Source organism: Mycteria americana, chromosome 16 (genome assembly GCF_035582795.1).
Source record: "Mycteria americana isolate JAX WOST 10 ecotype Jacksonville Zoo and Gardens chromosome 16, USCA_MyAme_1.0, whole genome shotgun sequence".
Taxonomy (NCBI): Eukaryota; Metazoa; Chordata; class Aves; order Ciconiiformes; family Ciconiidae; genus Mycteria; species Mycteria americana.
This window is the reverse complement of record NC_134380.1, coordinates 13,383,354-13,410,905: the sequence shown is the minus strand read 5'-3', so window position 1 is coordinate 13,410,905 and position 27,552 is coordinate 13,383,354. Positions and strand designations below refer to the sequence as shown.

Genomic DNA, 27,552 nt, shown 5'->3' with positions numbered 1-27,552 from the left:
GTAATTTATGAGCAATAAAATCCCCCCCCCACCCCCAGTGTCTTCCTTGGCCAGAGGCAGCCGCCCGGCCCCGGAGCATCGCTGGTCTCCATCCCGAGCAGCCCTGGTCGCGGCCCCGGGCCGATGCCCAGCGTCCGGCCTCGCACGGGGCGAGAGCCGGCGGCCGCCCGCGTGCCGGGCAATGATCTGGGCAGCAAACGGCTTAAGATATTTTAAAAACTTTATTATTGGCCCGATGATATTTGACACACATGCTGGGAGCTGTATGGAAATCAGCACTGATAAAAAATACAGCAGTTATGACCCGTATTGATAAAATAGACAATGTAATAATAGCCTTTCTATTAAAAAAAATATCCAAGACACAGCTCTGTCCTCATGCTGCCCTCCAGAGGCAGGGACCTGCGGCGCCATAGACCAAACCCGGCTGCTGGGGGGGGGCGGGGGGGTGCCTGGGGAGGGGGTCGAGCAACCCCCCCCACCCCGCCCCCGCAACGCCGAGCAAGCCCCCCGCAACGCGGGCAGGGTGGGGAGGGGTGCGGCAGGGTGGGTGCTGCGGGAAGGGCACCCCGGCACCCCCGCCCTGCGCTCCTGCGCAGGCTGCACCCGCCAGCACAGATGGGTGCTGTGCCCCGAGCCCCCGGCCAGCGCAGGGTGACGGCCCCCCCAGCTCCCAAAGCAGTCAGCAAAGGGCTTGCAAGAGCGGCGCTGGGGCTGGGGGGGCTGGGGGGGTGGGGGGTACAGGCCGGGTTGGAGCTTAAATTAAAGACTTAAATAAAGCAGTAATTGCCATCGGTGAGGTGCCAACCGGCTGCCGCAGGAGAAGCGACCAGCGGCGAGGGGGGTACGGGGCAGGCACAGCCGCCCTGGATTTTGGGGCTGAAGCTGGGGACCCCCTGGGACCCTGGCTGTCCCCTGGGGAGGGGGCACAGCCCCCTCGCCCCCTACAACAGCCTCCTGACCTCCCAGAGGGCCCCAGCTGGGGACGCAGCTCGGGGCTGGGCTGGGCGTGAAGGCGGGAGAAGGGTGGGCGAGTACGGTAAGGCCCAGCACCGGGCTGGACCCGCAGCATCGCCGCGGTGCCGGGGCTGCGCCGAGCCAGGGACGGGCTCGTCCTGCGGCACCGTGCCCCGGCACGGAGCAGAACGCCCCGGCACGGAGCAGAACGCCCCGGCAGCAGCCCCGTCCCACGCGGGTACGTGTGCGTGTGTGTCCGTGCACGTGTGCGTCCGTGCACGAGCACGTGAGCCCTCGCCCCGTGTGAGCGGGGCGGCAGGAGCCAGCCGGGGCTGCGGGACGCGGGGCTGGGGGCGAGGAGGGGGCCGGGGGGGGCATTTCTCACCTCAGGGTTTGGTCTATAGACCCCAAAGGAACCAGCCCTGATTTCAAGGTTTCGCTCAGCTCCGCTTACTTCCATTTCCTTCTGGAAGCTGGAATTGCACAATTATCCTAAGCCTCAAATGAATTAAAAAAAAAACCAAACAAACAAAACCCAAAAAACGGAACGAAGAACCGCGCGCGCCCCCCGCCCCCCCCCCCCCCCCCCCCGACTCGTTACGTCTCTTTGGCAGCAATAACTTAAAATCGCGTCAATGTGGGTTCAGTCAACAGCAAGTTTTGTTTTTAGGGTGGGTTTGGGGGTGGTTTTTTTGTTTTGTTTTGTTTTTTTAATCCTTTTCTTTAAATACAAAAATAGTGGGGTCGGTGGGTCCTGGGGGGCTGCCGCGCGTAGGGGCAGCTGGGACCCCCCGCCGCAGCGGCGCAGGGGTCCTGCCAGCCCTCAGGGTCCCTTGCTGGGCCGAGGCTGCTCCCCAAAAAGCAAGGGAGGGGGAAGCTCCCCAGCCCCCTGAGCCCCCCCAAAGCCGTGCCGTCCACCCCAGGCACGGGGGGGGGGGGCACAAGAGCTGGCGGCAGCCCCGGCACGAGGAGCGGGTGCGCTCGGGGCGACCTCAATCAGCGGCGGCAGCCGGCGGCCCCTCGCTCGGGAACGCCGTGGGGCAGCCGTGGGGTGGCTGTGGGGTAGCCGAGCCGCGGTGAGGTGCAAGGCCAAGCACACGGCATGGAGGGGACAGCACAGGGGTGCGGGGACAAACACCACCTCGGGGAGCACACGTGGGCAAGAAGCCAAGGGGGGGACTTCACTGGGGGGGGGGACACTCTGCAAATGTCAGCGAGGTCAGGGCACTACCCTTTAAATGCTATAATTTTTATATATATATATATGTCTATATATATATATATGTGTCTATTTATACACGCACACACACAGCCACCCACACATGCACGCGCACACACGGCCATCACCCACCGCCTGGCCCCGGGCCGCGCTGGCCCCGCTCCCGCTCGCAGCAGCAAACGAGCTCCTTCCGATAAAATCTGCCTAAAAATTCCAGAGCACGGTCTCGGAGCCCACGGCCAGACCCCACTCCCGGCTCCACCGCCCCGCGCCAGCGCCGGTGCTGGGGTGACACCCGGCCAGCGTCCCGGCTGGCTCACTCCCGGTCGCCGTCTTCGCTGCTGCCTGCAACGAGCGGAGAGGCGGCGTGAGTAGGTGCCGGTGCTCCCGCGGGACACCCGGGGGTGACCGTCCCCCCCCGGGGCACAAGGGCAGGGTGTCCCGCACACCCCACGCTCCACCATGGCTGGCACCGGGGGACGGCAGCTCTCCGGACCCCCGGGGTGGCGGGGGGTCCCAGCCGCCCGCAGAGCAGCGTGCGAGGGGGACTCACCTCCTATGGAGTCCATGTCCGAGTCGGAAACGTGGGTGATGGAGAACCGGGACACCGGGGCGGGCGAGACCGTGAACCGGGAGAACTGGATGGGCAGCACCTGCTTCTGCACCGGCACCAGCGCGGGCAGCGCAGGCACGGCCGGGCTGGGCTCCACCGGCGTCCCCGTCAGCGAGGCCATCAGGGACGGCTTCACCGGCATGAGCGGAAAGTCGTCATCCCACTCAAAGCCGCCGCCTGCGACACGGAGCGAGGGGGCTGAGCCCACCGCGGGGGTCACCCCGGCCTGCCCCGCCACGGTCCCCGCCACCCGCCCCGGCCCCTCACTCTCTTCCGAGGCGTTGCCGTCCGAGGAGTCGTCCGAGGCGCCGAGCCTGTCCACCGGGCTGGGGGGGCTGCTGCCAGCGGGGGGCCGCCCCGAGGGCTGGGGGGGCTCTGGGAAGCTCTGCTCAGCCAGCTCCCGCGTGGGGCTTTCCTGCGGAAGGGGAGAGAGGCGGGAAGGGACCCTCGCTGAAGGCACGCCTGGGGACGGCTCCTGCCACCGGTCCCCGGCGTCTGAAAACGCCACGGGGCCGTGCCCAGCGCCCGGCTCTGCCCCCCGCCCCGCGGCCGCCCACCTGGTCAAAGAGGTAGATGGTAACGTCATCGTAGAAGGAGACGGCCTTCTTCTTGCGCTCCAGGTCCTCGCAGAAGGCCTCGGAGAGCAGGCTGGGCATCTTGAGGAGGCTGCGCAGGTTCCTGCCGCTCTGGCTCTCGGCCACCACGATGGGCACAGCCGCCGGCTCCTCCTCGCTCTCCTCGCTCTGCTCCTGGATGTTGTAGCAGCGCAGTTCCTCGTCCGACTCGTCGCTGTCCTCCGTGTCCTCCTCCTCCTCCTCCAGCTCCTCGTGGCGCTCGGGGGCGGCCGGATGCGGCTCCCGGGCGGCCGGGAGCGGGGAGAGGCCCGGGGGTGGCTCGCCCCCCGGTAGCAGCGTGCTGGGACCCCCCGGCGCGTCGCCCACCCCGCTCCCCTCGGGGGGCAGCCCTGGTTCCCCAAGCCCCGGCGTGGGGGGCACAGTCTGTTCGCCCCTGGCTGCAGCTCCCCCAAGCCCGGGGACGCCCTCGGGCGCGGGGATCCCTCCGACCGACGCCGGCTCCCCGGGGCTTGCTGGAACCGGGGTCAAGAAGAAAGTCTTGGGCGGCGCAGAGCCCGGGGGACAGGCGTCCCCGTCGGGGCGCAGGGAGCTGCCCGGCACCAGCCCCGTGCCAGCGGGTCGCCGATCGGTGCCAGGCCCCTGTCCCGTGGGGCCGGCCGGAGCACTCCCGGACTCTGCCCCCCTCCGGTCCCCTGCCGAAACCCCCACTGCCGGAACGTCCGCCGCCCCCGCAATGGCAGGCGCCGGTGGGGGGCTGCCGGGTGCCCCCGGGGGGTGCAGCGGGTCCTCTCCCAGCACAGGGGCTCGCCCCAGGTCCTGCGCAGGGGGCTGGGGACCCTCCTCTGCCTCTGGGGTCCGGGACCCGTCGCTGTCCTCCTCGTCCTTGGGGCCGCGCTCGGCCTCGGCGTCGTAGTCGGAGAAGTAGGCAGAGTCGCGGTAGGGGTTCTTCTCGGCGAGGCTGTGCAGCTCGGCCCCGAGGGAAGCGGAGAGCCGTGTTTCGGGGGCCGGACCCTCGCCCTCGCCCCCCGGCCCCGGCAGCCCCGGGGGCGGCTTCCCCAGCTGGCTGAAGGCCTCCGGCTCTCGGGGCTCGTGGGGCTCTTTGAGGACGAACTCGGGGGACTCGTTGTTCTCGGTGTCGTAGCCGCTGTCGAGGGCCTTGGGCTGGCCGGTGGGCGCGAAGGCGATGGGGCTGAAGACCTCGCAGGAGCTGGCCGTGGAGGGGATGTCCAGCGACTCCAGGGAGTCCGGTGTCCCCACCTGCTTCTGCAGGGACTTGAACGCCGGGGCCGCCTCCGCCCGCTCCAGGTAGTCCCCAGAGAAGTTGGTGAAGATGCCGGAGGTCAGCTCCGCCGTGTCCTCATCGCTCCCCTCGTCCGTGCTGGGGAAGCTGGCGCTGGAGAAGGTCTTGTCCGGCGTCCGGTCTGCATCACCGGCGGCACACGCGTCGCTCTCGGCGGCAGCCTCCCCGGGCGCCGGCACAGGCGCCTCGGGGGACTCTGGCACAAGCTGGGTGCCGTCTACGCCGGGCTCCGCGGGGGGGCCGGGGTTAGGGGCCGCGGTGCCAGCCATGGGGGCGGCCTCGCCCAGCCCCGGTGCAGCCGTGGCGTGGGGCAGGGGGCTGTGGGCAGGGCCGCTCCCCTCCACGCTCTCGTCCGGGCGGGCATCGTGCGGGGCCCCCGCGCCGGCTGGCGGGGCGGTGCCCGGGCCCCTCGGCGCGCTGGGGCTGCCAGCCAGCGCCGCCGCCTGCGAGCGGCCGGAGGTTGATGAGTCACGGCTGTGCCAGGCCTGGCGCTGCGGGGAGGGCGAGCGGCACGGGGAGGAGGAGCCGCGGGCCGTGCCGGGGGGCTGATCCTGCCGCGGGCGGTGGAAGTCGTGGCCCGGCGGGGACCCCCCGAGCTGGGGCTGGCCGCGGGGCACGGTGCCCAGGGGCTTGGCCATCAGCCCCCGGAAGGTGATCATGCGGCGGTAGCACCAGCTGTCACCGGCCGGGGGCTCGCGGGACGCTGGGCTGCCGCTGCCGATGTTGTTGTTGGCGGAGCTGTTGGAGGCCCAGGGATGCCGCTGAGCCGCGGGGCTCGCGGCCTGCGGGCGCGGGGCTCCGGGGGGGCTGTCCTCGCCCAGCTCCAACGCCACGCAGTCCAGACTGGCCCCGCTCTGCCCTGGCAGCCGCCCGCCCGGCGGGACTGCCTGCGGCTCCCCGTACCCCCGGGGGCTGTAGGCGCAGTTCACCGACGGCGAGACGCCGAGCGGGTCGGCAAAGATGCCGGGCTGGAAGCCGGGGACGGGCCAGTCCTGGCTGCCCGGCTGGGCGGGCTCCTCCTCCAGCAGGTACCCCTCGGCCCCGTGGCTGGGGGACGGCTCGTAGCCCCGCGGCTCCTGCCCCGGGCAGGGGTAGGGGTAGTACTCGGCGCACTCCCAGGAGCCCTCGCCCGCCGGCGCGTGGCCCAGCAGCGGCTCCATGCTGAGGGAGACGGTGGGGCTGCTGTCAGAGTCGTAGGCGCTGCCGCGGGCACCCTGGGCTCTCCAGCAGGACGGGGGGTGCGGGGACCCCCGCTCGCCCGCGGGGCTGTAGGCGCACATGGCGTAGTCCAGCTCGGCGCTGCCCTCCCCGGGCCCCTCGATGCGGATGTAGTACTCGCTGCCGAGCGAGGGGCTGTGGGCGCCCAGGATGGGCACCACGCCGGGTGCCGGCAGGCCGGGGCAGCCCGGCGGCTTGCACTCGTAGCAGGAGGGCGAGACCCCCAGGCTCAGGCGCCCCGCGGTTGCGGCCGGGTAGTAGAGGTCGTGGTAGCGGGCGGCGCTGCTGGGGCTCAGGGACCCCAGGGGCGCCTGGAAGTGCTCGGTCTTGGTGTGCTCCCACTTGTACTCGAAATTGAGGCCGTGGCTGGTCTCCATGACGGTGAGGATGTCGTCCCCGTCTGAGGGGAAGCCGTCGGCCGAGAACTGCTCCAGCAGCGGGAAGGAGGAGAGCTCGGCGCCGTGGTGGCCGGCGCTGGCGCTGCCGTTGGGCTTCATGGAGTTCCAGCGCTTCTCGAACTCCTCCTCCGCCTCCGTCGCCCCTTTGGCGCAGAGGTAGGAGAGCAGGAGGTGGACCTCCTCCGCCGTCGGACGCTGCTCCGGCTGCAGCCAGCAGAACTGCATCACCTCGTACCTGCCGCGGCGAGGGGCGGGGGTCAGCCCCGGCCCCCCGCCCGCCCGGGGACAGGGAGAGGGAGGGGGCAGGATGCGGCCGCAGCCCGGCCCGGGGCCTCACCAGCGCTCCGACAGCGACAGCTTCAGCTGGGGCTTGGGCAGCTTGAGCTGCTGCTCCTTGATGGCGTAGGCGAGCACTTGCCGGTCGGAGTAGTGGTCGTAGGGCTGGCTGCCCAGCTCAAACAGCTCCCAGATGGTGACGCCCAGTGACCTGTGGGCAGGGCGGGATGCTGGGGGCACGGGGAGACCCCGCTACCGGCCAGCGGCCCCGAGAAGGATCCACCCCGACGCATCCCACCGCCGCCGCCCTCGTGCCGGACCTCCCTCTGCACCCCCCAGCCCGTGCCGTGCCCAGCTGCAGCCCCCCCGTGCCCCCCCAGGCCCCGCTCACCAGACGTTGCTGGACTTGGTCTGGTCCACGATGAGCAGGTTGCCGTGCACTTCGTCGATGAGCTCGGGTGCGATCCAGCGCAGCGGCACCCACAGCTGGTCGGCCGTCACGAAGTAGTCGTCCTGCCAAGTATGCAGGGTCAGTACGAGAAGAGAACGTCAAACCTACGCGTAAGGGACCGGCCACACCACAGCGAGAGCCGTCCCCGGCCCCGTCACCCCCCCCAGCCACCCCATCGCCGCGCCCCAGGTCCCTGATCCCCCCCTGCTCGTGCTCCGCTCCCTCCGCCCCAGCCCCCTCTGCCTGCTCCCCCCATCTCACCACCCGCAGCCCTCTCCAGCCCCCCAGCCTCCCCCCCCACCGCCCCCCTCCACGCCCTGGCTGCAATCGCAGCCCCGCCGGGAGCCGCAGGCAGCGGGGCGCAGGCAGGACGGACAGACAGCCCCCAGCCTGCAGGGAGCTGGCCCGGGCAGGGGGGCACGTCCAGGCCAGCCCAGGCAGGAGCAGGGAGCCCTGGCTGCACTGCGCTCCGCTGGGCAGGGGCCAGGGTGCTCGGGGGGAGCAAACCCCCCCCCCGCTTCATGCTCGGGGGAGCTGCCAGCCCCGGGGGGGCCAAGCCTGGGGGGCAGCCTGGTCCCGGGGCGCAGAGAGACCCTCGCAGGGTGCTCTGCGGGACAGCACCCCCCACCTGCCCCAGCAAAGCCCAGGGGCCGGGGGGCTGCCCCGGCACCGCTGGGGAGGGGAGATGCGTGCGGGGGGTGCAGGGCTCGGTGCAGCGCGCGTCTGCGCGTGCGCGTGCGTACGCGTGCATGCCGCGGGGTCCCGGCGCGCAGCCCCCAGCCCCCTCTTCCCCCCAAACCAGCCTTACTTTGTACTTGCAGTGCGAGAGCCCGTAGTCTCCAATCTTGACGGTCAGGTCGGCGGTGAGCAGGCAGTTCCGCAGGGCCAGGTCGCTGCCAAGCAAACCCCGGTACCGTCACCGCCGCCACGGGGGGCAGGGGGGCACCCACCGTCCGGGGACTGCGGGTCTGTGCTCGGGGCCCCCCGGCAGCGCCACGGCTGCGGGGCTGGCGGTGGGAGCGCGACGGCCGCGCAGCGGCGGGGCCGGCAGTCTCGCTGCCGAACACCGGGCGTGCCGATAACCAGCCACCGAATGCACAGCAGGAATGCCTGCGCGGCTCCGGCTGCGCCTCCATCCATCCGTCACGCACTGAGCCAAGCAGAAAGCGGGCGTCCCCGGGCAAAGCGAGCCCTGGCACGGAGCCGGGCTCCCCGGGCGGCTGCCCCAGCCCTGGAGGGGTCACGCAGGCGGGGCACGCAAGACCCCTGCTGCGGCAGAGCCAACCGAGGCCGGGATGCCTGTAGGAAAGTCCGTCTCCGGCACAGTCGGACCCCACGTTCCCCCGACCACAGCGCTGGGCACCCTCGTGGGGACCCACCCGCAGAGCCTGGCTCAGGTGGGGAAGTTCCGGCGGCCCCCGACGGCAGCGCACCCCCTCCTCAACAAAATCACTGATGCTGGAGTCTCTGTCTGCAACTCACTCAGCACCAGGATATTGTTGGGCAGAAGGAGCAGCGGTGGGGCAGGAACGCCGGCGTCCTGGAGACCCCGCGCGTCCGGACCCTCCGATTCCTCCCCAGCCCCCCCCGGGGCGCCAGGCCAGCCTACCTGTGGATGTAGTTGTTCCTGTGCAGGTGCAGGACGCCGCAGGCCACCTCACACGCCATCCTCTGCAGGGTCAGCGGGTCCGGGGTCATGGCCTCGGCCCCCCGGCAGCTCCGCAGGTACCCCTTCAGGTCACCCTGCAGGGCAGCGCCACCGTCACCCTCCGTGGCACTCGCCTCGCCAGGGGCTCAGCCGTGCCCGGCAGGGCAGAGCACTGCCACGCGCCCTGCCCTGCCCTGCCCGCAGCCCTGCCCGCAGCCCCGCAACCCCTCCGCGGTATCACGCAGTCAGAGCTCGCACCCTGGCCCCACGGCGGCACCTCGGGGAGCGGGACGGGACGCGGGGGGGGGGGGACGCACGGGACTCACCAGCGGGCAGAACTCCATCACCAGCAGGTACGGGGTGACCTCGGCGCACTGGGCCAGGCACTGCAGCAGGTTGGTGTGCTGGAGGGCCCTGTGCGAGGCAGAGCAACGGGGGCACGTCGGCACCGCGCCGGCCAGGGCGGGGGGACGGCGGCAGCCCCCGGGGAGCCATCTCCCTGCCTCCTCCGCTGCTGCGCCGGGAGCCAGCGCGGGGGCTGCCGGGAGCGCTGGGAGCGGGTACCAGCACGTCCCAGCGCCCTGGGACGCGCCACAAAGGGACATTTGTTCAGCTCTGCTGGGGCAGGGAGCAGCTCCGCGCCACCCCCACCACCGCCGCCAGCCCCGCTCTGCCCGTGACCTCGCCGCAGCCCACTGCCCCCGTGCCACGGCCGGCGGCTCCCGGCACAGCCCCTGTCCCGCCGCAGTGAGCCCCCGGCAGACAGGCGACGGGGCCGGGACAGAGCCGTGCTGCCGTGAGAGTTCGGCCGGGCACCTCCGTGGGGCAGCCACGGCTCCGCTCGGCAGCCAAAGGCGGCTCAGAGGGGCCCAGGCACCATCCAACAGCATCCCCGCTCCCGGCTGTGCCCCGTGCGGCAGCGGCACCGCCGAGTGACCCCAGCCGTACCTGTAGGGCTGCGCTTCCTCCAGGAACTGCATCTGGTCCTGCACGCTGGCACTCGCCTTCAGCTCCTTCACCACCACCTGGGTGCTGCTGATGCCCGAGTTCACCTCCCCCAGGAACACCTGATGCGAGGGACAGGCTCGTCCCCTCCGTCCTCACCACGCGCCCCGTCCTCACCCCAAACCCCGCCGTGCCCGGCCCCGGCCCCGCAGCCAGCATCCCACTGGGGCGTCCCCAAGGGACCCTGCCCCTGCCGCTCACCTTGCCAAACCAGCCGTGCCCGATCTCCTTCAGGTAGAGCAGGCTCTGCCGCCCCAGGTCCGCCGACTTGAGGAGCTGCACTGTAACAGAGCACATCCAGCTGCCCTCGCGCCCGCCCGCCCGCCCGCCCGCCCAGCCTGCCCGCGTTACCCGCCGGTCCCGGCCAAGCCCCGGCGTCCCCACCGTGCCGCCCGGTGCCAGGCCCTGCACCCCCCCAGGGTGCTCCGGAGCAGTCCCCACAGCAGCCATCCCCCGGCACCCTGCAGCCAGGGCATCCTCCTGTCCAGGCATGCTCCCGCAGCCGCGCCGGCCGGGGGATGCGGGGTACCGGCGTCCCCAAATCGGTTGGCAACGGTGAGCTGGCTCCCTGCCCCTTGTCCTCCTCAGGGACCAAGGAGAGCGAAGCCGAGCCCAGCGGGAGCTCTGGCATTTAGCCCCTTCCCAGCCCCCCCCAGCGCGGGTCCTGCCCCCCGGGCACCCATGCCAAGGGAGGGCAGCAATGGGGCCATTGTTGGGCTGCGTCGCACCGCCTCGCACCGCGCTGGCCCCGCCACACTGCCGCCATTCTCCGGGCTGGGGAGTGACGCTGGGCAGGAGGGGGCCGCGGCCGGGCACCCCCCGCATTCCTCTCCCACTCATGGGCTTGTTTACGAGGGACCGGGGCTCGCGGGTGTCACAGTTCGGGGCGCCCGTCTCCCGTCTCACCCCGGCGGGGTGTGCGCTGCTCCCCCGGGCTGGTGCCATGCACGGGGCTGGGGACAGGCCACCGGGGACCCTTGCACAGAGGGACAGTGGCAGCGCTCCCCAGGGACCTCGGCTGCTCGTCCCCTGCCCAGGAGCTGCTCCTGCCAGATCCCGGGCTCCGCTGGAGAGGGGAGACCCCCCATCCCCACCTCACCCCGCCACCCCCTCCCTGCAGCCCGGTGAGGCGGGACCCCCAACCGTGGCGCACAGGGGTCCCGCACGGACCACCCCCTGCCCCCCCCCCGGCTTACCTGAGCGCCCCGGCTGCTTGGCCATGGGCAGGGAGACCTTGGTGAGGGGCAGGACGTAGACCTCGGGGCCATGCTGGGGGGCGGGCGAGCCCTGGGCCGAGAGCTCCGTCACGTAGTCGTCCCCCTCGGCGTTCTCGAACTCCTGGGCCGGGGGGCGCGTGGGGGGGCACACACCGAGCAGAGACAACTGACCCTGCGGGTTCCCCGCTGCCGGCAACCTGCCCCGCGTGCCCCTCCGCCCCCCGCCCTGACGGGCTCACCCGCGCCCCGTGCATCGCGCACCCCTGGGCACGGGGACCTTGAAATCCCCCACTCCGGGCGCGCAGCCCTGCCTGCACCCCGACGGCAGACCCCCCCCCCCCCCCCCCCGCCATGGGGATGGCCCCGGGGCAGGCACCCACTCCCCACCGCCCCGGCACCCCGTTCCATTACCTGGCTGCGCCGCCCGGTCAGCCTCCAGCTCCCGAAAGCCGCCTGGGCGAGCAGGTAGGTGATGGTGAGCATCTCACCCTGCCCCTGCCCAGCCCTGCCCCATGGCGCTGCCAACCCCGCCGGCAGCGCTGCCCCACGGCGTGCCACGCGCCGCGACCCGCCGGACACGGGCAGCGGCCGGCCCTATATAGCCATCGCGGGGGCACGAGGGGGCTCATTGTTCCCCTCCGGCGAGGCGAGGTGCTGTGGCCGGTGTGGGACGGTTATACAACGGCCCAGCGTGTCCCCCCCCTCCTGCCGCGGGCGCCACAAGCCTCCACAAAAATCCCAGCAATTAGGGAAAAAACGTTTCTCGGCACATTCTGTGCCTGTGAGGTCAGGGTGCCTCCCACCCCCGGGGGCGTGCGGGTGGGACCGCCGCAGCCCTTAACCATGCCGTGGCCTGGCCCCGCACAGAGCCGGGAGCCCGGATGGGTCAGGATACGGCCTGCAGAGATGCTGAGCCCCACAGATCCAGGCTCTGCAGAGCCGGGAGCCCGGACGGGTCAGGATACGACCCCCAGCGATGCTGAGCCCCACAGATCCAGGCTCTGCAGAGCCGGGAGCCCGGACGGGTCAGGATACGACTCCCAGCGATGCTGAGCCCCACAGCGTCAATGCTCTGCAGAGCAGGGAGCTTGGCTGGGTCAGGATACGACCCACAGCGATGCTGAGCCCCACAGCATCCAGGCTCTGTGCAGAATGGGGATCCTGGCTGGGTCAGGATACGACCCACAGCGATGCTGAGCCCCGCAGCACCCCGGCAGGCAGGGGGGGGCTGAGCTCCCCCTGAGCAACGCTACCCTGAGCTGGGACGCATCCTGCACCGGCACTGGGGCTGGCCCCGGCGGCAGCAGGGGATCCTGCACCCGCATCCTCCGGGTGCTCCGTCCTTCGCTGGGCTCCCAGGGAGAAGCCCCACCAAGTCCCAGGGCAAGACCCCCGCCCACTGCCCCCCCCCCGTGTCCCCAGCTCACCTTGAAGCCGATGTCCCCCTTCTTGCAGCACAGGCAGGCCAACATGAGGAAGATGAAGGTGAAGAGCCCCGAGAAGGAAACAGCCACAACGGCCAGCGAGGAGGACCAGGAGAGCTCGCTAAGGGGGGTGCCGTCTGCGGGGACAGGAGGGGCTCGGGCTCAGGGCAGGGGGCGGGGGGGACCGGGGAGGGACGAGGCTGTGCCGGGGGTGGGGGTCACGGGACGCAGGGACACATTGGGGTTCACGGGGGCTTTGGCGGGGAGCACTCGGGGGAAGCGGGGGGGGGGTCCCAGCACCACTGTGCCCCCTTTGCTGGCTCAGCTCGTGGCCAGGACGGGTGGGGAGCCCAGGAGGGACCCCAGAGCCGAGGCAGGACCCTGCCGGCAGCCTGCAGGGAGCGGGACGGGGGCACAGTGACCACAGATGCAGGGTGGCAATGACACCCCGTGGAGGGGGCCACACCGGCTTGGGGTCCCAGGCACCCCTGCCCAGCCGAGCCCTGGCCCCAGAGTTTGCCCTCCGGCGAGTACGGCGGCGGCGGCCCCGGGCGAGGCGGTGTCCCGAGGCCGGCCGGCCGCTGTGCCTGCGGGAGCCGGGAGGACGGGCGGCCGATCCCCAGCGCCTGGGCAAAGCCATCCACGGGGCTCGGAGAGGAGGTCCCCCAGGGGAAGGGTCTGCCGGAGACCTGCCAGCACTGCCGGGAGCCCCCGGCCCCGCTCCCGCTGACACCGACAGCTCTGCCTCTGCCTCTGCCCCGCGCCGTCCCGCCTGCAAGCACCGCTGTGCAAAACCGCAGCCGCAGCTCCAGCCTCCGCGCCCTGCACCGGCTCCGGACCCCAGGACACCAGGCACCGGGATGGGAACGCTGCTGCTCCCGCACCGCACCCTCCAGGCACCAGCACACCCCAAATCCGGCACCCGCTTGCCGGATTTGGCTGCGCGTCCCCTCGGGGCAGCGGGGAGCACGGTGGCGGCTGTGGCAGCGGCGGCCCAGCTGCCAGTCCCTGCCAGGCCCCCGCCGCCGGCTGCAGCTGCCACATTACTATTCTGCCCAGAGCCTGCCCAAACAACCGGTGCGATTGTGGCGGGAGGAAGCCGGAAGGCCACGGTGCTGCCAGCAGAGCCGGCCTCGCCGGGGACCCGCACGCAGCCCCACGGTGCCCGGCGCGGTGCCCTCCCCGCGGGACAGCGCGGCTGGGAGGGGTGCCCTGCCCTAACCCACGGCCCCACTCAGCCGTACCCACCCCGGCCCAAACCCCCGTCCAGCGCTGCCGTCCCTCCCCAAGCCACCGAGCTCGGTGCCGAGCCCCTCGGGAAAGCTCGTGGTGCACACGCGGCTCCCGCGCACGGAGCACGGTGCATCGCCCCGCCGCCGGCCCCGCGCCCCGGCCGCGCTGCCCCTCCGCTGCCACCCGCGCCGGGGCTCAACGCCGCGCTGCCAGCTCCCGCCGGGGTCCTTGAGAGAGGCACCTGAAGGGCACAGAGGGGCTGGGGGAAGGTCCTGCTGCCCCCGCGGGAGCCGGCACCGCACGGCTGCTCCCAGGCGCTGCCCGGCACCGCACGGCACGGAGCACCCTGGCTCCTGCCATGGTGGTGACTGGACGCACCGGCCCCGCGTGCTTTGGCACGGCCCGAGCCACACCAAACTCTGCCGGCGCTTGCGAAGGAGCTCAAGAGCCATCTTCTAAGGCTCGTGGATGCAAAGCCGAACCTGGGAGGAGCGGGGGGTGGCGTTCCCCCTCCTTTCAGCTGGTTTCCATGGTGAACACACTTTGTACCGCGAATGTCACCATTTTCCCTGGATAGTGGGACAGCAAGAGAGAAAATGACTCACTGAAAAGAGCCTTTTGAACGTCAACGGGGAGCAGAGCTCAGCGACAGAAGCCTTTCCAACGGGGACCGTCAGCTGAGCCGCCCCTCGGCCGCGGCTCGGGAACCGGAGCTTTGCAGACGAGCCACTCTCCAAACCACCGAGCCTGTGAGGTCCGGCTGGTCCTGCCTCAGTTTCCCCACCTGCACAACCGGCGACCTGGGAGCCGTGGCCAGCCCAGACTAGGCAGGGTGCCGCGCCAGGGCGGGGGCACCACCACCACCGTTACCCGCCGCCACCGTCCGGCTGCCCGGGCAAGCAAGCGCTGCCCTTCCCCATACCCGCAGCACAGGCGTTTGGTATGGCGATGGGAAACGTGGCATCATTTCAGAGGCCAAATGCTCCCAAAACCAGGTCGAACGCACCTGCAGCAGCGGCTGCCGGAGCACCGGGGCGCAGGGAGCACCAGGACACAAGGAGCACCGGGGCACAGGGAGCGCCGGGATGCGGGGAGCAGGGGGGGCTGCATGCGGTGTAAAGGACCCCAGGGCTTTCAAGAGAAGCCGGGGCCCCACCGCATCCTGCACCCCATCCCGAGGCTCTGCTCTCCCAGAGGAGCAGGGTCCCCTGGCACCGGCACCGTGCCCTCCTCCAGCCTTGGCGCTCGGCACCAGCCCTGAGCCGCTCCCTGGCAGCCTGCTCGGACGTCCGCCCGCCACGACGGCCTCTGGGTCAAGGCCAGGGTGCTCGGAGCCGGCCCCAGCCGGGCAGGGGGTGCAGGCGGGCGCAGGCAGCACGGCGGCAGCGCTGCTGGGGCGGGCGGGCAGCACCCCACGGCGGAGCCCTGCGCTCCGCGCTGGCACAGGCGCCGGGCCGGGGTAGGTGGGGGGGGGGTCACCGCCGCAGGAGGGCTGGGACCCCTGCGCAGCCCTGCCTGGCACCGTCACGAACCCCCCGCCCCAGCCACGGGGGTGCCGTGGGGCTCCTGAGCCGCGGCTCTGCAGCAATCCCCCCCCGCCCCCCAACCTGCTTGCGCAGAGCCGGCCTCGCCACGGGAGCCAGGCTGAGAACGGCCACTTCAGTGCATCCCCCAGCCTGGCCAGCAGGAACCGCTGCATCACTCGGGCAGCCCCCAGCACCCGGGGCCAGCCCGGGCCACCGACCTGCCCGGCAGTGGGGCTGGGATGCGCCGGCGGCTGCGTCCAAGCCGGGCAACACCGATCCCCCCACCCTGGCCAGCCCTGCGGGGTGGGGACAGACGGGGGTTTGGTGGCAGCAGCGAGGCCACAGCTCCAGCCCCAGGGGCACCTGCCCAAACGGGAGCAGAACGGCAGCGGAGAGAGACCAGGGAAGCCGGGTGCAGCGGGGTGCAGCGGGGTGCAGCGGGGTGCGGTGGGGTGCGGCGGGGTGCAGCGGGGTGCGGTGGGGTGCAGCGGGACACGCGCTGCCCTCCCACCCCATGGAGCTGCTGCCACGCACCCCGCAGCTGGCAGAGCCCTGCCCAGCGACGCCCCCCCAGCCTGTTGCGTTGCCCACCCGGCCAGGTCGGAGGCCCGAACGCCGGTTCCTAGCAGGGACGGGAAAAGGCTGGGGGGAACCCAGGCGTGGGGTGCCGGCCACGCAGCGTGATGCCGCTGCCCGCTCTGCCGGCCTCTGTGCGGGAACGGGGAGCGCAGCCCTTCCCTTTGCTGACTCACGTTTGCCGGGTGCCGGCGGCCGCCTCGCCGGCCATGGCACGCTGCCACTGGGCCGCTCTGCAGGCTGGGGCGATGCTGTGGCCGCTGCTCGTCTCTCCCCGGCGGCGAACGGAGCCCAGCACGGCGAGCAGCGGCTGACGTGTGCGGAAGGGACGAGCCGGGGGCTCCCGCAGAGCCCGGCGGCAGCTCAGGGCTCCCAGCCCAGGGCGAAGGCTGCGTGCGGGGCCAGCCGTGGGCAGGCAGCGCCCGGCTCCTGCCCACCCCCCCGGGTACAGGCAGGGCTGCCCAGCATCCTCCCCGACCAGGCAGAGCACAAGCGATAGCTCCAGGGCGGAAAGCTGCGGGGCGCAGGGCACGGCACGTCATGACCCCCTGCTCCCGCCTGGCCTCTCGCTGCAGGACCTGGTGCAAGCCACGGTCCCGTGCCTCAGTTTCCCCACCTGTAATTCACAGAGGGTGGCTGCCCCCAGGACTGCCGAGGGGCTGCACGGCGGGGTGAGGGCTTGCAGAGCCGCCCAGGAGGTGACGGATGCTCCGCTGCCTCGGGAGCGCGGGCTGCACGTCTCCCCCTGCCCCCTCGCCGCCCCACCGCAGCTCCCACCCCACCCCATGAACCTGCCGGGCCCTGCACCCCAGGGTGCAGCTCCCTGGGCCGGGGTGCAGCACCCTGCAGCAGGTGCCCAACTCGGAGAGGCTGGATTCGGGCAGGGAGCAGGGCAGGATTCGGGCAGGGTGCTGGGTCTGGATTCGGGCAGGGAGCAGGGCAGGATTTGGGCAGGGAGCAGGGCAGGATTCGGGCAGGGTGCTGGGTCTGGATTTGGGCAGGGAGCAGGGCAGGATTCGGGCAGGGTGCTGGGTCTGGATTTGGGCAGGGAGCAGGGCAGGGTTCGGGCAGGGAGCAGGGCAGGATTCGGGCAGGGTGCTGGGCAGGATTCGGGCAGGGAGCAGGGCAGGATTCGGGCAGGGTGCTGGGTCTGGATTCGGGCAGGGTGCTGGGTCTGGATTCGGGCAGGGAGCAGGGCAGGATTCGGGCAGGGAGCAGGGCAGGATTCGGGCAGGGAGCAGGGCAGGATTCGGGCAGGGTGCTGGGTCTGGATTCGGGCAGGGAGCAGGGCTGGACCCAAACACACAGGACCCATCGGCACGTCCAGCCGCGGGCTCAGCGCTGCCTGGCCCCGGCAGCTCTCCCAGCACAGACACAGCCCTGGCATCGCGTTAATCCCCAGGTCCATGGGCAGCTTCCAGGAAAGCAATTTTACACCCCACAGGATGCGCGCTCTGCTCACCCACGCGCATCCAGGCAGCAAGGAACCATCCGCTGCCATTTAGCACGCAAACGCCAGGCTGCTCCTCGCGGTCTGCAGCTCCAGAGGGAAACTGAGGCACCGGCAAGCTGGGCAGCAGGGCAGGGCAGAAGCGGGATGGCCCCGGCTGCTGCACCCCTGAGCCCGAATCCCTTGGGCCACGGGGGCAGCCGGGAGCAGGGAGCAGGGTCGGGGCTGGCACGACCCACGGTGCCACCCGGGAGCCCGGCACGGAGCCGGTACCCGCAGCACCCTCCACCGAGACGCCGCGGGAGCCACGCGTCCCCTCGCGGCAGCCGGCCGGAACCAGGGCGCGAGGAAGCAGCACCCTGAACCCCCCGGCCCTGGGGACCTTCTCCCACCAGGAACAGGCAGAGCCATTTGGGCAACCTCTCCGGTGATTAATAGATGGGTTAATTTTAAATGCAAGGCACGCCTTGTTAATCTGTTCTCCTTATGTATCTTTTAATGTGGGCTTATTTAACCAACGCAGAAGTATTTTAAAAGGATAGATTCTTGCCTCTTAATTCTGGTTTTATCATCTTGGGATGAATTAGCAGTAAAAAAATAATTAGATGGAAAATAAAAAAAGATCATCCATCATTTTCTAACGTGATGAAATAAAAATTAGGACTGTAATAAGTATAGGCCAAGCCGCATCATTGTTGTGCACGCACCAAGCGTGTCAGCCTGATTAGAAACAAAAAAATCCAAGTTCCTCCATCAAAGCCTGCCCTGCTGCAGCGCCGGGTTTCCAGCCAACGCGGCCCAACCGCGGTCAACTTTCTCCATTTTCTGAGAAAATAATAATATATAAAAAAGCACGCAAAGCAGCATTCAATTGATTATTTAGACCGAATTGCCGTGCTTGGTGTTTTAAATCAGGTCCGAATTGGGCGCCGTAAAGCCTCCCACGCCGGCAGGGATGCTGCGGCTGTGTCACGGCAAACCCGGAGGGACAGGGAGCGACCTCGGCCCTTCGTGCCCGCACCCGCCAGCCCCATGCCAGGAGCAGTGCCGGGAGCGGCGCCGGCAGCCGGGGCTGCCCGCGAGCACGGCACCGCGGTCCCGCTGCCGGCAGCGCGCGGCACCGGCCGAGACGAGGCTCTCGCCAGCCGGCAGAGCGGCGTTTACGTAACAGCGGGAGAGAGGCAGCGTGGAGCGGGCAGCCTATTTTTATCAGAAATGCTCGGCGGCGTTATGAAACGAGAAGCTTCAGCTCCAGAACGGAGCGACGGAGGAGCAGGGCCCTGCGCGGGAGGTGGTCGAGGGCAGGCAGAAACCCGGGCGCGGGCTCTGCCCCCGCCCCAGGCCACCCCTCCCTGCGGTCGAGCCTCGAGCTGCTCCGGCGGCGAAGCCGGGGGCTCCCCGGGAGCTCCCCTCTCGCCTGCCCCACACCTCAGAGCCGCACGGCGCAGTCGCCGCGGGGATCACAGCCCTGCGTGCCCGAACACCGCCCGGGGGGATCGGGCAAGGCGTGCGAGTGGACCCCGGGGGTCACCGGCGACGGGATCCTCCACGGCCGCCGCAGCCACGGTGCCGGAGGTGGCCGGAGCCGCCCCAAGCCGCGGCGGCCGGTCCCGGCCCCAAGCAGCGGCGTGTGCCGAGGGCCCTGCGCGGCCCTGCCGGGGCACGGTGGCTGGTCACAGCGTCCATTCCGCGCTGCCGCTGCCGGGGCCGCTCACCCGGGTGGGCACTGGGGAGACCCCCGCTCCCAGGCAGCCGTCAGGGCGTCCCCCACCGCAGCCGGCACGGCCCGGACCCTGGCTGCCCCAGCCCATGGCGCAGCAGGGAGCGGGGCTCAGCCTCAAGGCTGCTCGGGGCACGAACCACAGGGGTGCTCGGCACCAGCCAGCACGGCACACCTCGGCACCACGCCTGCTCTTGGCCGGCCCCGCGGCGCCCAAATCACCCGTCACCCACGTGCACGGGAACACACAGACCAGGGAGCCCAGAAAAAAACCCCTCCTTTGCCGTAGCGATGGCAGCGGGGATGAGCCGAGGGTGGGAGCCGGTCTCAGCCCTGCTCCTGACTGCCCACCCGGGGTGCGGCCACCGCAGCTGCGGAGCAGGCGAGCACCGGGAGGAGCACGCAGCCTCACGGGTATTCCGGAAAGACGAAGGGCTGTGGAGGCCGACGCGGCGGCCCGGCAGCGGGACACCCCGGCACAGCCGGGACGGGAGCCTGGGAGCGCCCGTGGGAGAGCCGCTCTCTGCCCAGGCACGGAGGGCAGAGCCGGTCCCTGCCCGGCCAGGCAGGCAGCGCTGCTCCATTTACGGCGTTTGCCTACGCTGGAATTTTCCTTCGCTCCAGTAATTAAAACGAACCGCTTTAACACGGCTGCTGGCACCAGGCTGTGGAGGAGGATGCCGGTCGTGGCTGGCAGAGGGGAAGGGACAGGAAGCGGGACCCCCTGACGCTCGCTGCCTTCATCCCGGGCTGGGGGACGGTGGCTCTGCGGGAAATCCTGGACCTGCTCCCCCTTCCTCAGGTGCCGAGCCCTCCCGCACCCGCCAGCCCCTCGTCCTCTCCGTCCCTCGGCCAGCCCCGAGCACCACCGTGAGCCCTGCACCAGCTCCGGTGCAACCCGGGGTGCTCCCCGTCCCTTCTGCGCCCCGGCCATTACGCCAGGCTGGAGCGGCTCAGAGCTCTGCCGATGGCAAACGATATTATGGCAGTAATTGCCCCAGGACGGCCACGCGGCGTGCTCCGCCGACGCTTCCCCGAGCTGTCAGGGGGATTAATGCCCAGAGGAGATTTATTTTCCTGCCATCGGGCACGCTGAGTCAGCACGGCTCGGCTCCTCTCCGCGCCAGCCCCGTCACCCTCCAGCCCTCCCCACAGCTGCCCCAGCCCAGTGTCCCACGCCGTGTCCCCGCAGGGTCCCTCCGGCTCAGCCCACCCCAACGGGCAAAGCCCCGCTGGGGACGTGCCGGGGCGTTCACCGGGGCAGGAGCAGCCGGAGCCAAGCAGAGCCCCCGAGCAGCTTTAGGGCACGGCCAGGACCGCCATCCTTCCACCCCGGGCAGCAGGTCCCGGTGCCTCTGCGCTCGCCGAGTTGGTGCGGCACAGGGTAGAAACGGGCTCAGCCGCGGGACGAGAGCGGCCCAACGGCCCCTCGGACCCAAGCGCGGGAGCTGCCTGACCTGGCGGGGGTTTTCCAGCCCGTGGAATTAGCGGGATGGCGCGGCAGCGTAACGTGAACGAGGCAAAACCCGGGAAGCACGAGTCGCCCGCTCTGCCTGCCCTGGCCGCAGGCAGCCAGGACCGGGCAGGCCCCTGGCTAAATCCAGACCCCCCAGCTGGATGCAGACCCCTCGTGCCAGCGGGAAGGATGCGGCCGTGCGTGCAGGTGCACAGCATAGCCCCCCGCCGCAGCCCCGAGCCGGGCAGCACGTTGGCGGTGCCATTTCTGGCCCACGTCCCCTGGTGCCACCGGGGCAGCCAGGCTCGTGCCAAGGCAGGCTGCGCGGCACAGCGAGGCAGGCACCGGAGCCCTGCTCTGGCCGGGAGCACGCGGTGCCGGGGCGGGCAGAGCCCGTGGGCTGCTCTGGCACGTGATGTCCCACGGAGGCCGGGACCGCCGGGCAGGGAGCCCGTGAGTCACAGCCCACTCCCCTCCCGGGAGCGCGGAGCCCTTTCAACCCCGGCGTATTAATTTCTGCTAATTGGCTTTGACAGGGATCCGTATCGCCATCCAGAACGCAGTCGCCCGTGTGCACGGGGCGGGGGAGCGGGGAGGGAGCGGCACGCGGAGGCGGGCAAGGAGGGGAGAAGGGGGGAGCAAAGCGGCACCCCCGGCGCGGCGGTGCTGCCGGCTGCCTGGATCCGTCCCCCCCGCCGAGCGGGCCCAGCTGCCCTGCTGCACTGCAGAGCTGCGCCAACGCCATTTCCCACGGCAGCCCAGCGGCCAGGCTCCACCGGGGCAGGGGGCTCGCCGCGTGCCGCCCCGGCGCTGCCCGCGCCCGGCACCCCCGCAGGGTCTCACCCCCCTGCCTGCGTACCCGGCTCCTGCTGCCTGCCAGCCCGGACAGACAGACGGGCCCTGCGCCGCTGGCACCTCCCGCGCACCGTCCCCTCGCAGGAAACGTGTGGCGAGACGGGATGCTGGCCACGGTGCTGCCCCGGCCGCGCAGGGCGTTACACCTCCCCGTAGCCGCCACCATCACGTCCCACCCGAGGAGCTCCCACCTCCCTGCCCCAAATCCCCTCTTTGCATCCAGCCCCAGCGGCACCTTCCCTTCGCCCTCCCCCGGCATCACCGGCAGCCAGCGGCACGGTTGGTGCCAGGGTGGGAGCACAGGGGGTGCCTGGGCCCCATTTGGGCTGTGGGGTCCTTCTGGGTGCTAGGGCCCCTTTGCCACCGCGGTCCCCCAAGTCCTTTCCCATCCCCGTGCCAGGAGTGGACGGTGATGCCGGACACGGAGCACCAGCACTCGCCGAGCTGTGGCCGCTGCGTGGCCTGGGACAGCGGACGGCAGCATGTGCCAGCCAGGAGCGAAAACACAGGGCTGGGGGGGACCCCCTGCCCGCCCTCGGCCTTGAGCCCCCATCCCCACCCAGCACCTCGAGCCCCGGCCGACCCCGGCTCAGGCACGCTGCGCCGGCACACGACCCCCCAAACCGCAGGGTTCAGGAGCAGGGTCCCGCAGCCGGAGCGGAGAGCGGCGATGCCGCAGCCGCCGGCAGCCAGCGACACCTCGCTGGCCACCGTGGGGCGGGGAGAGAGGCCGGGGCAGCCGAGGGGAGGAAAAAAAGGGGAAGAAGAAATAGGTTGAGGAGAGAGGATGTTTCTCACGATTTCAAAACGCACTCCTGGGTCTGAGATGGGGAAGTGCGGGCTGGGAGCAGGCAGGGCGGGCAGGGCAGGCAGCAGGACACGGAGGGGAGCAGCCCCTTCCCCCAGCAGAGACACCCGTGAATCCCCGGGCAGCTGCTATTGGCTTCGCTGCGAGAGGACGGGGTGCCGTTGAGCCCAAAGCAAAGTGCTGCCCACCCGGGTGACACAGGGGACGCGGCACTCCTGCCCGGTGCCTCCAAGCGGCGTCCGCTCGGCCGGGCTGCTGCAGGTCACGGGGCTTGCAAGGGCAGGGAGCGGGCACCCAATTCCCGCAGGAACCCTGGGGGATCCGGCGTGGGGCAGGCGGCGTGGCAGTGCCTCTCGCCAGCAGGGCGGTCGGCGCTCTGCCGGTGGCTCCGGCGCTCCGCGCAGCACGCAGGAGCGTCTCTGGGTCTGGCCTGTGCACGGGCACGGCGAGACAGGAACCACGAGGCCGCCGGGCTGGGACCCCCCCCCGGAGCCCCCAGCACTGGGAGCGAGCGCGTCCCCCGAGCGGTGCACGCCAGCCCGGGCGGCCGGCACAGCCCAGCACGGGCACATCCGATGGCCGAGGCAAGCGGCCTCACCGAAAACACAAGGTGAGGCCGGAGCATGGGCTGCTGCGGTTGGCACACCCCTTCGGCACCCCCGGGTGACACCACCGTCACCGTTCCCCGCTGCCGGCTCAGCCCCCGGCCCAGTCCCGGTGGCTGCGGCTTCCCACCGTCCCTCCCCAGGGGATGTGGGGACACGGGGCCGGGAGCGTCTCTGTTCCCCTCGCAGAGCCGGAGCCCCCGGGGCTGCCCTGTCCCCCAGCCGCGGTGCCATGGTGCCACCGAGCCCCACAAAGCACTTCCTCACCTTCCACGCCGGCACAAGCAAACCCCAGCAAAACCGGGCTGGTGCGGGCAGCCGGCAACACCGCGCAGGCAGGAGGTGCTGCCAAACGGACAAAATCAACAAAGCCGTGAAATAGAGAATACGGTTTGCTCCCCGCTTTAATTCCTCTCCCTGCCAGTAACCGTGGGTGGCAGCCGTACGACGGCAGCCGAGCCCTGGGCCCGGGCGCACGGCAGCACGACGACGGGCAGCGATGGAAACCTTCTTGCAGAAGGATTTTTAAATCAAATGTGCCCTGCAAATCCCCAGGTTGATGGGATTAGCACGGCAAACGGGGCGCCTCACGAAAACCCAGAGAGAAATCACACCGGAGGCTGAGGACAGCGAACACGGCTCCGTTTCCAGCACTACCACATTTTAGATGCAAATAAAGAGGTTTCCTCCTGAGCAGAAATCAATGCCGAGGGGGCTGGGAACAGAGTCTCCGGCAACGGGGACACGGTTTGGCGAGTCCTGGCGTGGTTCATTTTTAAATCCCTCCGTGGATTCAGAGGATCCACAGCCGCCAGGGCCAGGGCCAGGGCCAGGGGAGCGGGAGCGGCGTGCTGCGAAGGAAGGAGGGACCAGGAGCCCGGCTGGGAGGGATGCAGGAGCCCGGCACCGACAGCCAGAGCCTCCGTTGCCACCGCGTCCAGCACGGGCGACGCTTCGCCTCCTTCGCGGTGATGGAGGAGGCGACGGGAGAGGCGTGGGAGCCACGGCACCGCCGCTTGGCTGCCGGACCCTGGCACGCGCTTTCCCCGCTTTGGTAAACAAAGGGCCGGTGCTGAGCACGCCGCCAGCCCCGCCGGACGTCCCCAACCTCACCGGGGCTTCCCACCTCGGCGGCCGCTTCGTGGGCAGCGGGTCCCACGCACCGATCCCCGCACCGGAGGGACGCCAGGCGAGAGGCGGCTGCCGGCGTTTGGCAGCCGAGGAGCGAAAGGCAGAGGAGAGGGGGGGAGGCTGCTGCTGCGGCAGCCCCAAAACACGCACACAAAAGCCAGCCCCTGCTCCGCTCCCGCGTCTGCAGCATCTTCCTGCAGCTGCGACGCGGCCGAGGCCGTAACACGGCACCTTACATAACAGCCCGCGCCCCAAAACGCCCGCTCCCTGTCCCCCGGCACCTCGCCGACCCCCACCGGCTCTCCCAGCCCGAGGGGCCCCCAGCAGCCCCCCAGCCGGCGGGCGGGCAGGCGTCCCGGGCAGCCGGGGGCTCAGCCCCTGGCACCGTCTTCCCCCCCCTCGCCGTCCCCGTTATCCCGGTGTCATTACTCCGTGCCCGTGGCAGAGATGCCTTCAGAGGCAGCGCAGCCCCCGGGATTCCTCCGCGCGCTCCAGCCCGGGGAACAAAATGCCGCCCGGCTGCGGCAGCGCTCCGCCCGCCGCACCGAGAGGGCTCACCGGGGCCAAACGCGGCGGCTCGGGTCCGGTCGGCAGAGCCGGGAGCCCATGAAGTGACATTTCACGGCGACGAGGGCGAGGGCATGCTTCGTGCCCGGTGCGGCAGGGCGCAGCGGCAGCGCGGGCAGCCGGTGCGGGGCTGAGCGGGGACCGCGGCGGGCAGGGGGCGGGGGGGGGGCTGCCCGGGAGGGACCCCCGAGGGCTCCGGGGAGGGCTCGGCGGGGGCTGGGGATGGGGGGCGGGGGGGAGCGGGGGCACGGCGGGTCGGAGCCGGCGGGGGCTGCGGGTGGCCGGGCGGCGCCGGGGCTGCGGCACTCACCGGGGTCGAAGTGGGAGCTGAAGGCGAGGCTGGGGCTGAGGAAGGCGGCCGACATGGCAGCGGCGGCGGCGGCGGCGAGGCGGCCCATGGCGCGGCGGCGGCGGGAGCCTCACGGCCGCCGGCTGCCGCTGGCCCCGCGCTGGGCACGGCGGCGGCGGCGGCGGCGGCGGCGGCGGCTCCTCCTCCATGGCGGCCGCCGCGGCCCCGCGCCCCGTGCCCCGGGGAGGGGCCGCGCCGCCGCCGCCGAGGAGCGGGCTCCCGCGGGCGGGGGCGGCAGGTGGCGGAGCCGCAGCCCCGGGCCCGCACCGGGACCCGCCGCTCCCCCGGGACGCGCCGCCGCCGCCGCCCCCGCGCGGCCCGGCCGGGGCAGACGGAGCCCGCCCGGACCCCCCGGCAGCGGGGCCGGGACCCCCCCGGGAGCGGGGCCGGGACCCCCCGATCCGGCCCCGCGGAGCTGTTCCGGTGCTGACCCGCCCCGGGGCACCGCCGGCTTCCCGGGAGCGGGGCCGGGAGCAGGGGCAGGATGGGTGGCTCTGCCCCCCGGCCGCCCCTCGCCCCCCGGCCAGCCCCACACGCGCGCCCCGCCGCGCGGTTCCCACGCACCCCGCGCTCCGACCTCGCACCCCGGCTGGACACCCCCGCCCCCAAACCTCCGCACCCGCAGCCCCGCGCGCCAGCACGGCCTCAGCCCCGCAGCCCCCAGACCCAGCCCGGGACAGGGGGAGCGCAGCCCCTCCGGCCGCACCTCGCGAAGCCAGCCAGGCCGGCCCGCGGCACGGGGTCCCCGTCGGGCTGGGGGGCCGCCCCGCTGCGGGGCCGCGCAGCTCGGCCTCGTGCGCTTGACGCCGCAGCCCCGGCACGTGGGACTGCGCCCTCCAAACACGGGATCCTCTAAAAACTGAGCGGTCCCGGCCCCACGGCAGGGAACAGCCCGCGGCTTCGCCCACGGCCCCGGGCAGCTCCTGACCAGCACCGTGGCAAAGCCGCGGGCACAGCCGGTCACCGAGCCCACCCGGCTCCAGAGAGCAGCCGGGACCCAGGTGGGACTTTCCTTCGGGGTCACGGTGGGACGGTCCCGTCCCCGTGAGCTGCCGTCCAGGAGCTGCCGCTGCGGGACATCGGCCCACCCCGCGCAGGGCTCAGCTCTTAGCACGGGGCTCGCGCTTCCCCACAGTCGGTTTTAATATTTAAAGCCAAATTTTGCGTACACGATTAATTTTTTACAAGACTTCAAGCTTGCAAAGAACACCACGCTGCACATGTCACGTTGCCGCAAATAGATGCAGGGCTGGAAAAATTACAGACTGCTGGGAGAATAAACACGCTCCCGGCAGCCGGAGCCAGCTCGCTTCTCCTGAGCCTCCGCGTTTCCCTGCTCCGGAGCAGCTCCGACCTGCGCGGCCCCGAGGTCCCTCTGCGAAGGGCAGCGGGGGATGGCCGAACCCCATCGCCCATTTCACTTTCGGTGCCCCCCAGCCGGGGCACGGCCCGCTGCCCCCCACTGCCCTCGCCAGCCGCCCCCCAGGTCCCCGGTCCCTCCCGGCTGTGCAAAGGGCCGTGTCCCCACGCTCCTGCTCGGCGCAGCCTGGGAGCCCCCCGAGCTCCCCCGTACGCCTTCCCTCAAAGCAGCCGAGTAAACCCGGCACTGCCCTGGCACGGCGCCCAGCACCCTGGGAGGGGATTTGGGCTCTCTGGGAGCTGCGGCGGCATCCGCACCCACCGGAGCAGCCGCGGTCCCGTGGGGAGCGGGTGGCCGCGCACCACCGGGGCGGTTTGCAGGGCCGCTCCTCATGCGGCTGAGCTGGCGTCGGCTGAGTCACGGTGAATCTGGATGCAGGCGGAGGCGGGCGGCTGCGCAGAGCCCTCGCCGGCACCCACCAGCCTGTCCCGCAGCCCGCACCGGGCACCCACCCGTCCCAGCTGCCCTCAGCACCTCGAGCACACGCGGCCGGTCCCGACGGCGGGGCGGGAGGGGGACAAGCTCCAGACGTTCCCGCCGCTGGGCAGGGGCGGCGGTGGCTTCGGCGAGTGGGAGGGGATGAAATGGCCCAGCTGCCGTGTTCGGGGGTGGGCAGCTCCCCACGGACGCAGCCCCGGTGCCCAGCGTCCCTCCCCTCCCGCCGTGCAGGAGCCCAGCGCAGCCCGTGTCTGGGGCGGGATGGGACGGGATGGGATGGGGGTGGGATGGAGATGAGGATGGGATGGGGAAGTGGACAAGGACAGGGGTGAGCTGGGGCTGGGATAGGGATGGGATGAGGATAGGGATGAGGATGAGGTCGGGGATGGGATGGTCCCGCTGCGCTGCCCTGCCCTCCTTGGGGAGACCTGGGTCCCCCAGCTCAGGCAGGACCCTGTGCACGGCAGCTCCCTGCCCAGGCACCCTCCGTGCCCAGGTGACAGGCCCAGTGCTCAGCCCCGGCAGCTCCGTTTGACACAGCCAGGAGCAGGGGTGAGCCGTGCCGGGGTCCCCCAAACCCACCGCCACCCCCAGCGCTGCCCACCGCCCCTGGGCCCGCTCTGTGCCCCCAGCCGCCCGCCGCCCTCCTCTCGCCCCGGTTCCTTGCGGTTTTCTGACGTGGCTGTGAAAGAGAAGATCCCGAAGAGGAACCGAGGCCAAAAGCCCCAGCAAGGATCCCCCCAGCCACCACCCGGGGTGCAGCTCGCGGCTGCGGCCGGGATGGTCCCACCCCGGGCAGAGCACCGTGCCCGGCCAGAGGCACAACGTGGCACCAGCCCAACCGGCGTCCCCTCGGCCGGGCAGCGCTGCTGCCACGTCTCAGGCAGGCGAGCAGCACGCTCGCCCCAATTAGCAGGGGAGATTACCCTGCACGGATCCTGCCAATTTGCTCCGGCTTCCCAGCTGATTCGTCTGGGGCCGCGGCTAATCCTCTCCGGGGCAGACACCAGATTGAGCCACGATCTCTGCACGGCGGCTGCCAAAAGCACCCTGCGCTCCTGACCTCCTTCCTGGCCCAGCGGTCGGGCTCACCGGCAGCCAAGGGGCTCCACTCATC

At 71.3% G+C, this 27,552-nt stretch overlaps 1 protein-coding gene across 6 annotated transcripts; it reads right to left on the bottom strand.

Annotated features, from left to right (window-relative positions):
- Positions 1–208: 208 nt before the first annotated feature.
- AATK (apoptosis associated tyrosine kinase) lies at positions 209–24,695 on the bottom strand. Of its 6 annotated transcripts, XM_075518674.1 has the most exons (16): positions 24,539–24,695; positions 12,305–12,438; positions 11,289–11,330; positions 10,857–10,998; positions 9,862–9,941; positions 9,604–9,722; positions 8,982–9,069; positions 8,617–8,750; positions 7,816–7,900; positions 6,948–7,069; positions 6,618–6,767; positions 3,347–6,515; positions 3,057–3,204; positions 2,730–2,919; positions 2,309–2,521; positions 209–1,455 (listed from the first exon to the last, which is right to left on the bottom strand). In XM_075518674.1, the coding sequence occupies exons 1-16, from the start codon at positions 24,624–24,626 to the stop codon at positions 1,398–1,400; spliced, it is 4,962 nt and encodes a 1,653-aa protein (XP_075374789.1). In that variant the 5' UTR covers positions 24,627–24,695; the 3' UTR covers positions 209–1,397. The 6 variants fall into 6 exon arrangements, with proteins under 6 accessions (XP_075374789.1, XP_075374787.1, XP_075374791.1 ...); XM_075518672.1 differs by lacking the exon at positions 209–1,455 and having other exon boundaries at positions 1,552–2,521; XM_075518676.1 differs by lacking the exons at positions 209–1,455; positions 24,539–24,695 and adding an exon at positions 15,813–15,927 and having other exon boundaries at positions 1,552–2,521.
- Between the last annotated feature and the right edge of the window lie 2,857 nt (positions 24,696–27,552).

What these genes read in the sequence shown, in the direction of transcription:
- AATK (XM_075518672.1), bottom strand. Translation starts at nt 24,626, where the DNA reads ATGGGCCGCCTCGCCGCCGCCGCCGCCGCTGCCATGTCGGCCGCCTTC. An exon ending in TGATGGAGTTCTGCCCGCTG is followed by an intron (nt 8,751 to 8,981) that starts GTGAGTCCCGTG and finishes GCTGCCCTGCAG; the next exon opens with GGTGACCTGAAGGGGTACCT. An exon ending in TCTCGCACTGCAAGTACAAA is followed by an intron (nt 7,070 to 7,815) that starts GTAAGGCTGGTT and finishes CATACTTGGCAG; the next exon opens with GACGACTACTTCGTGACGGC.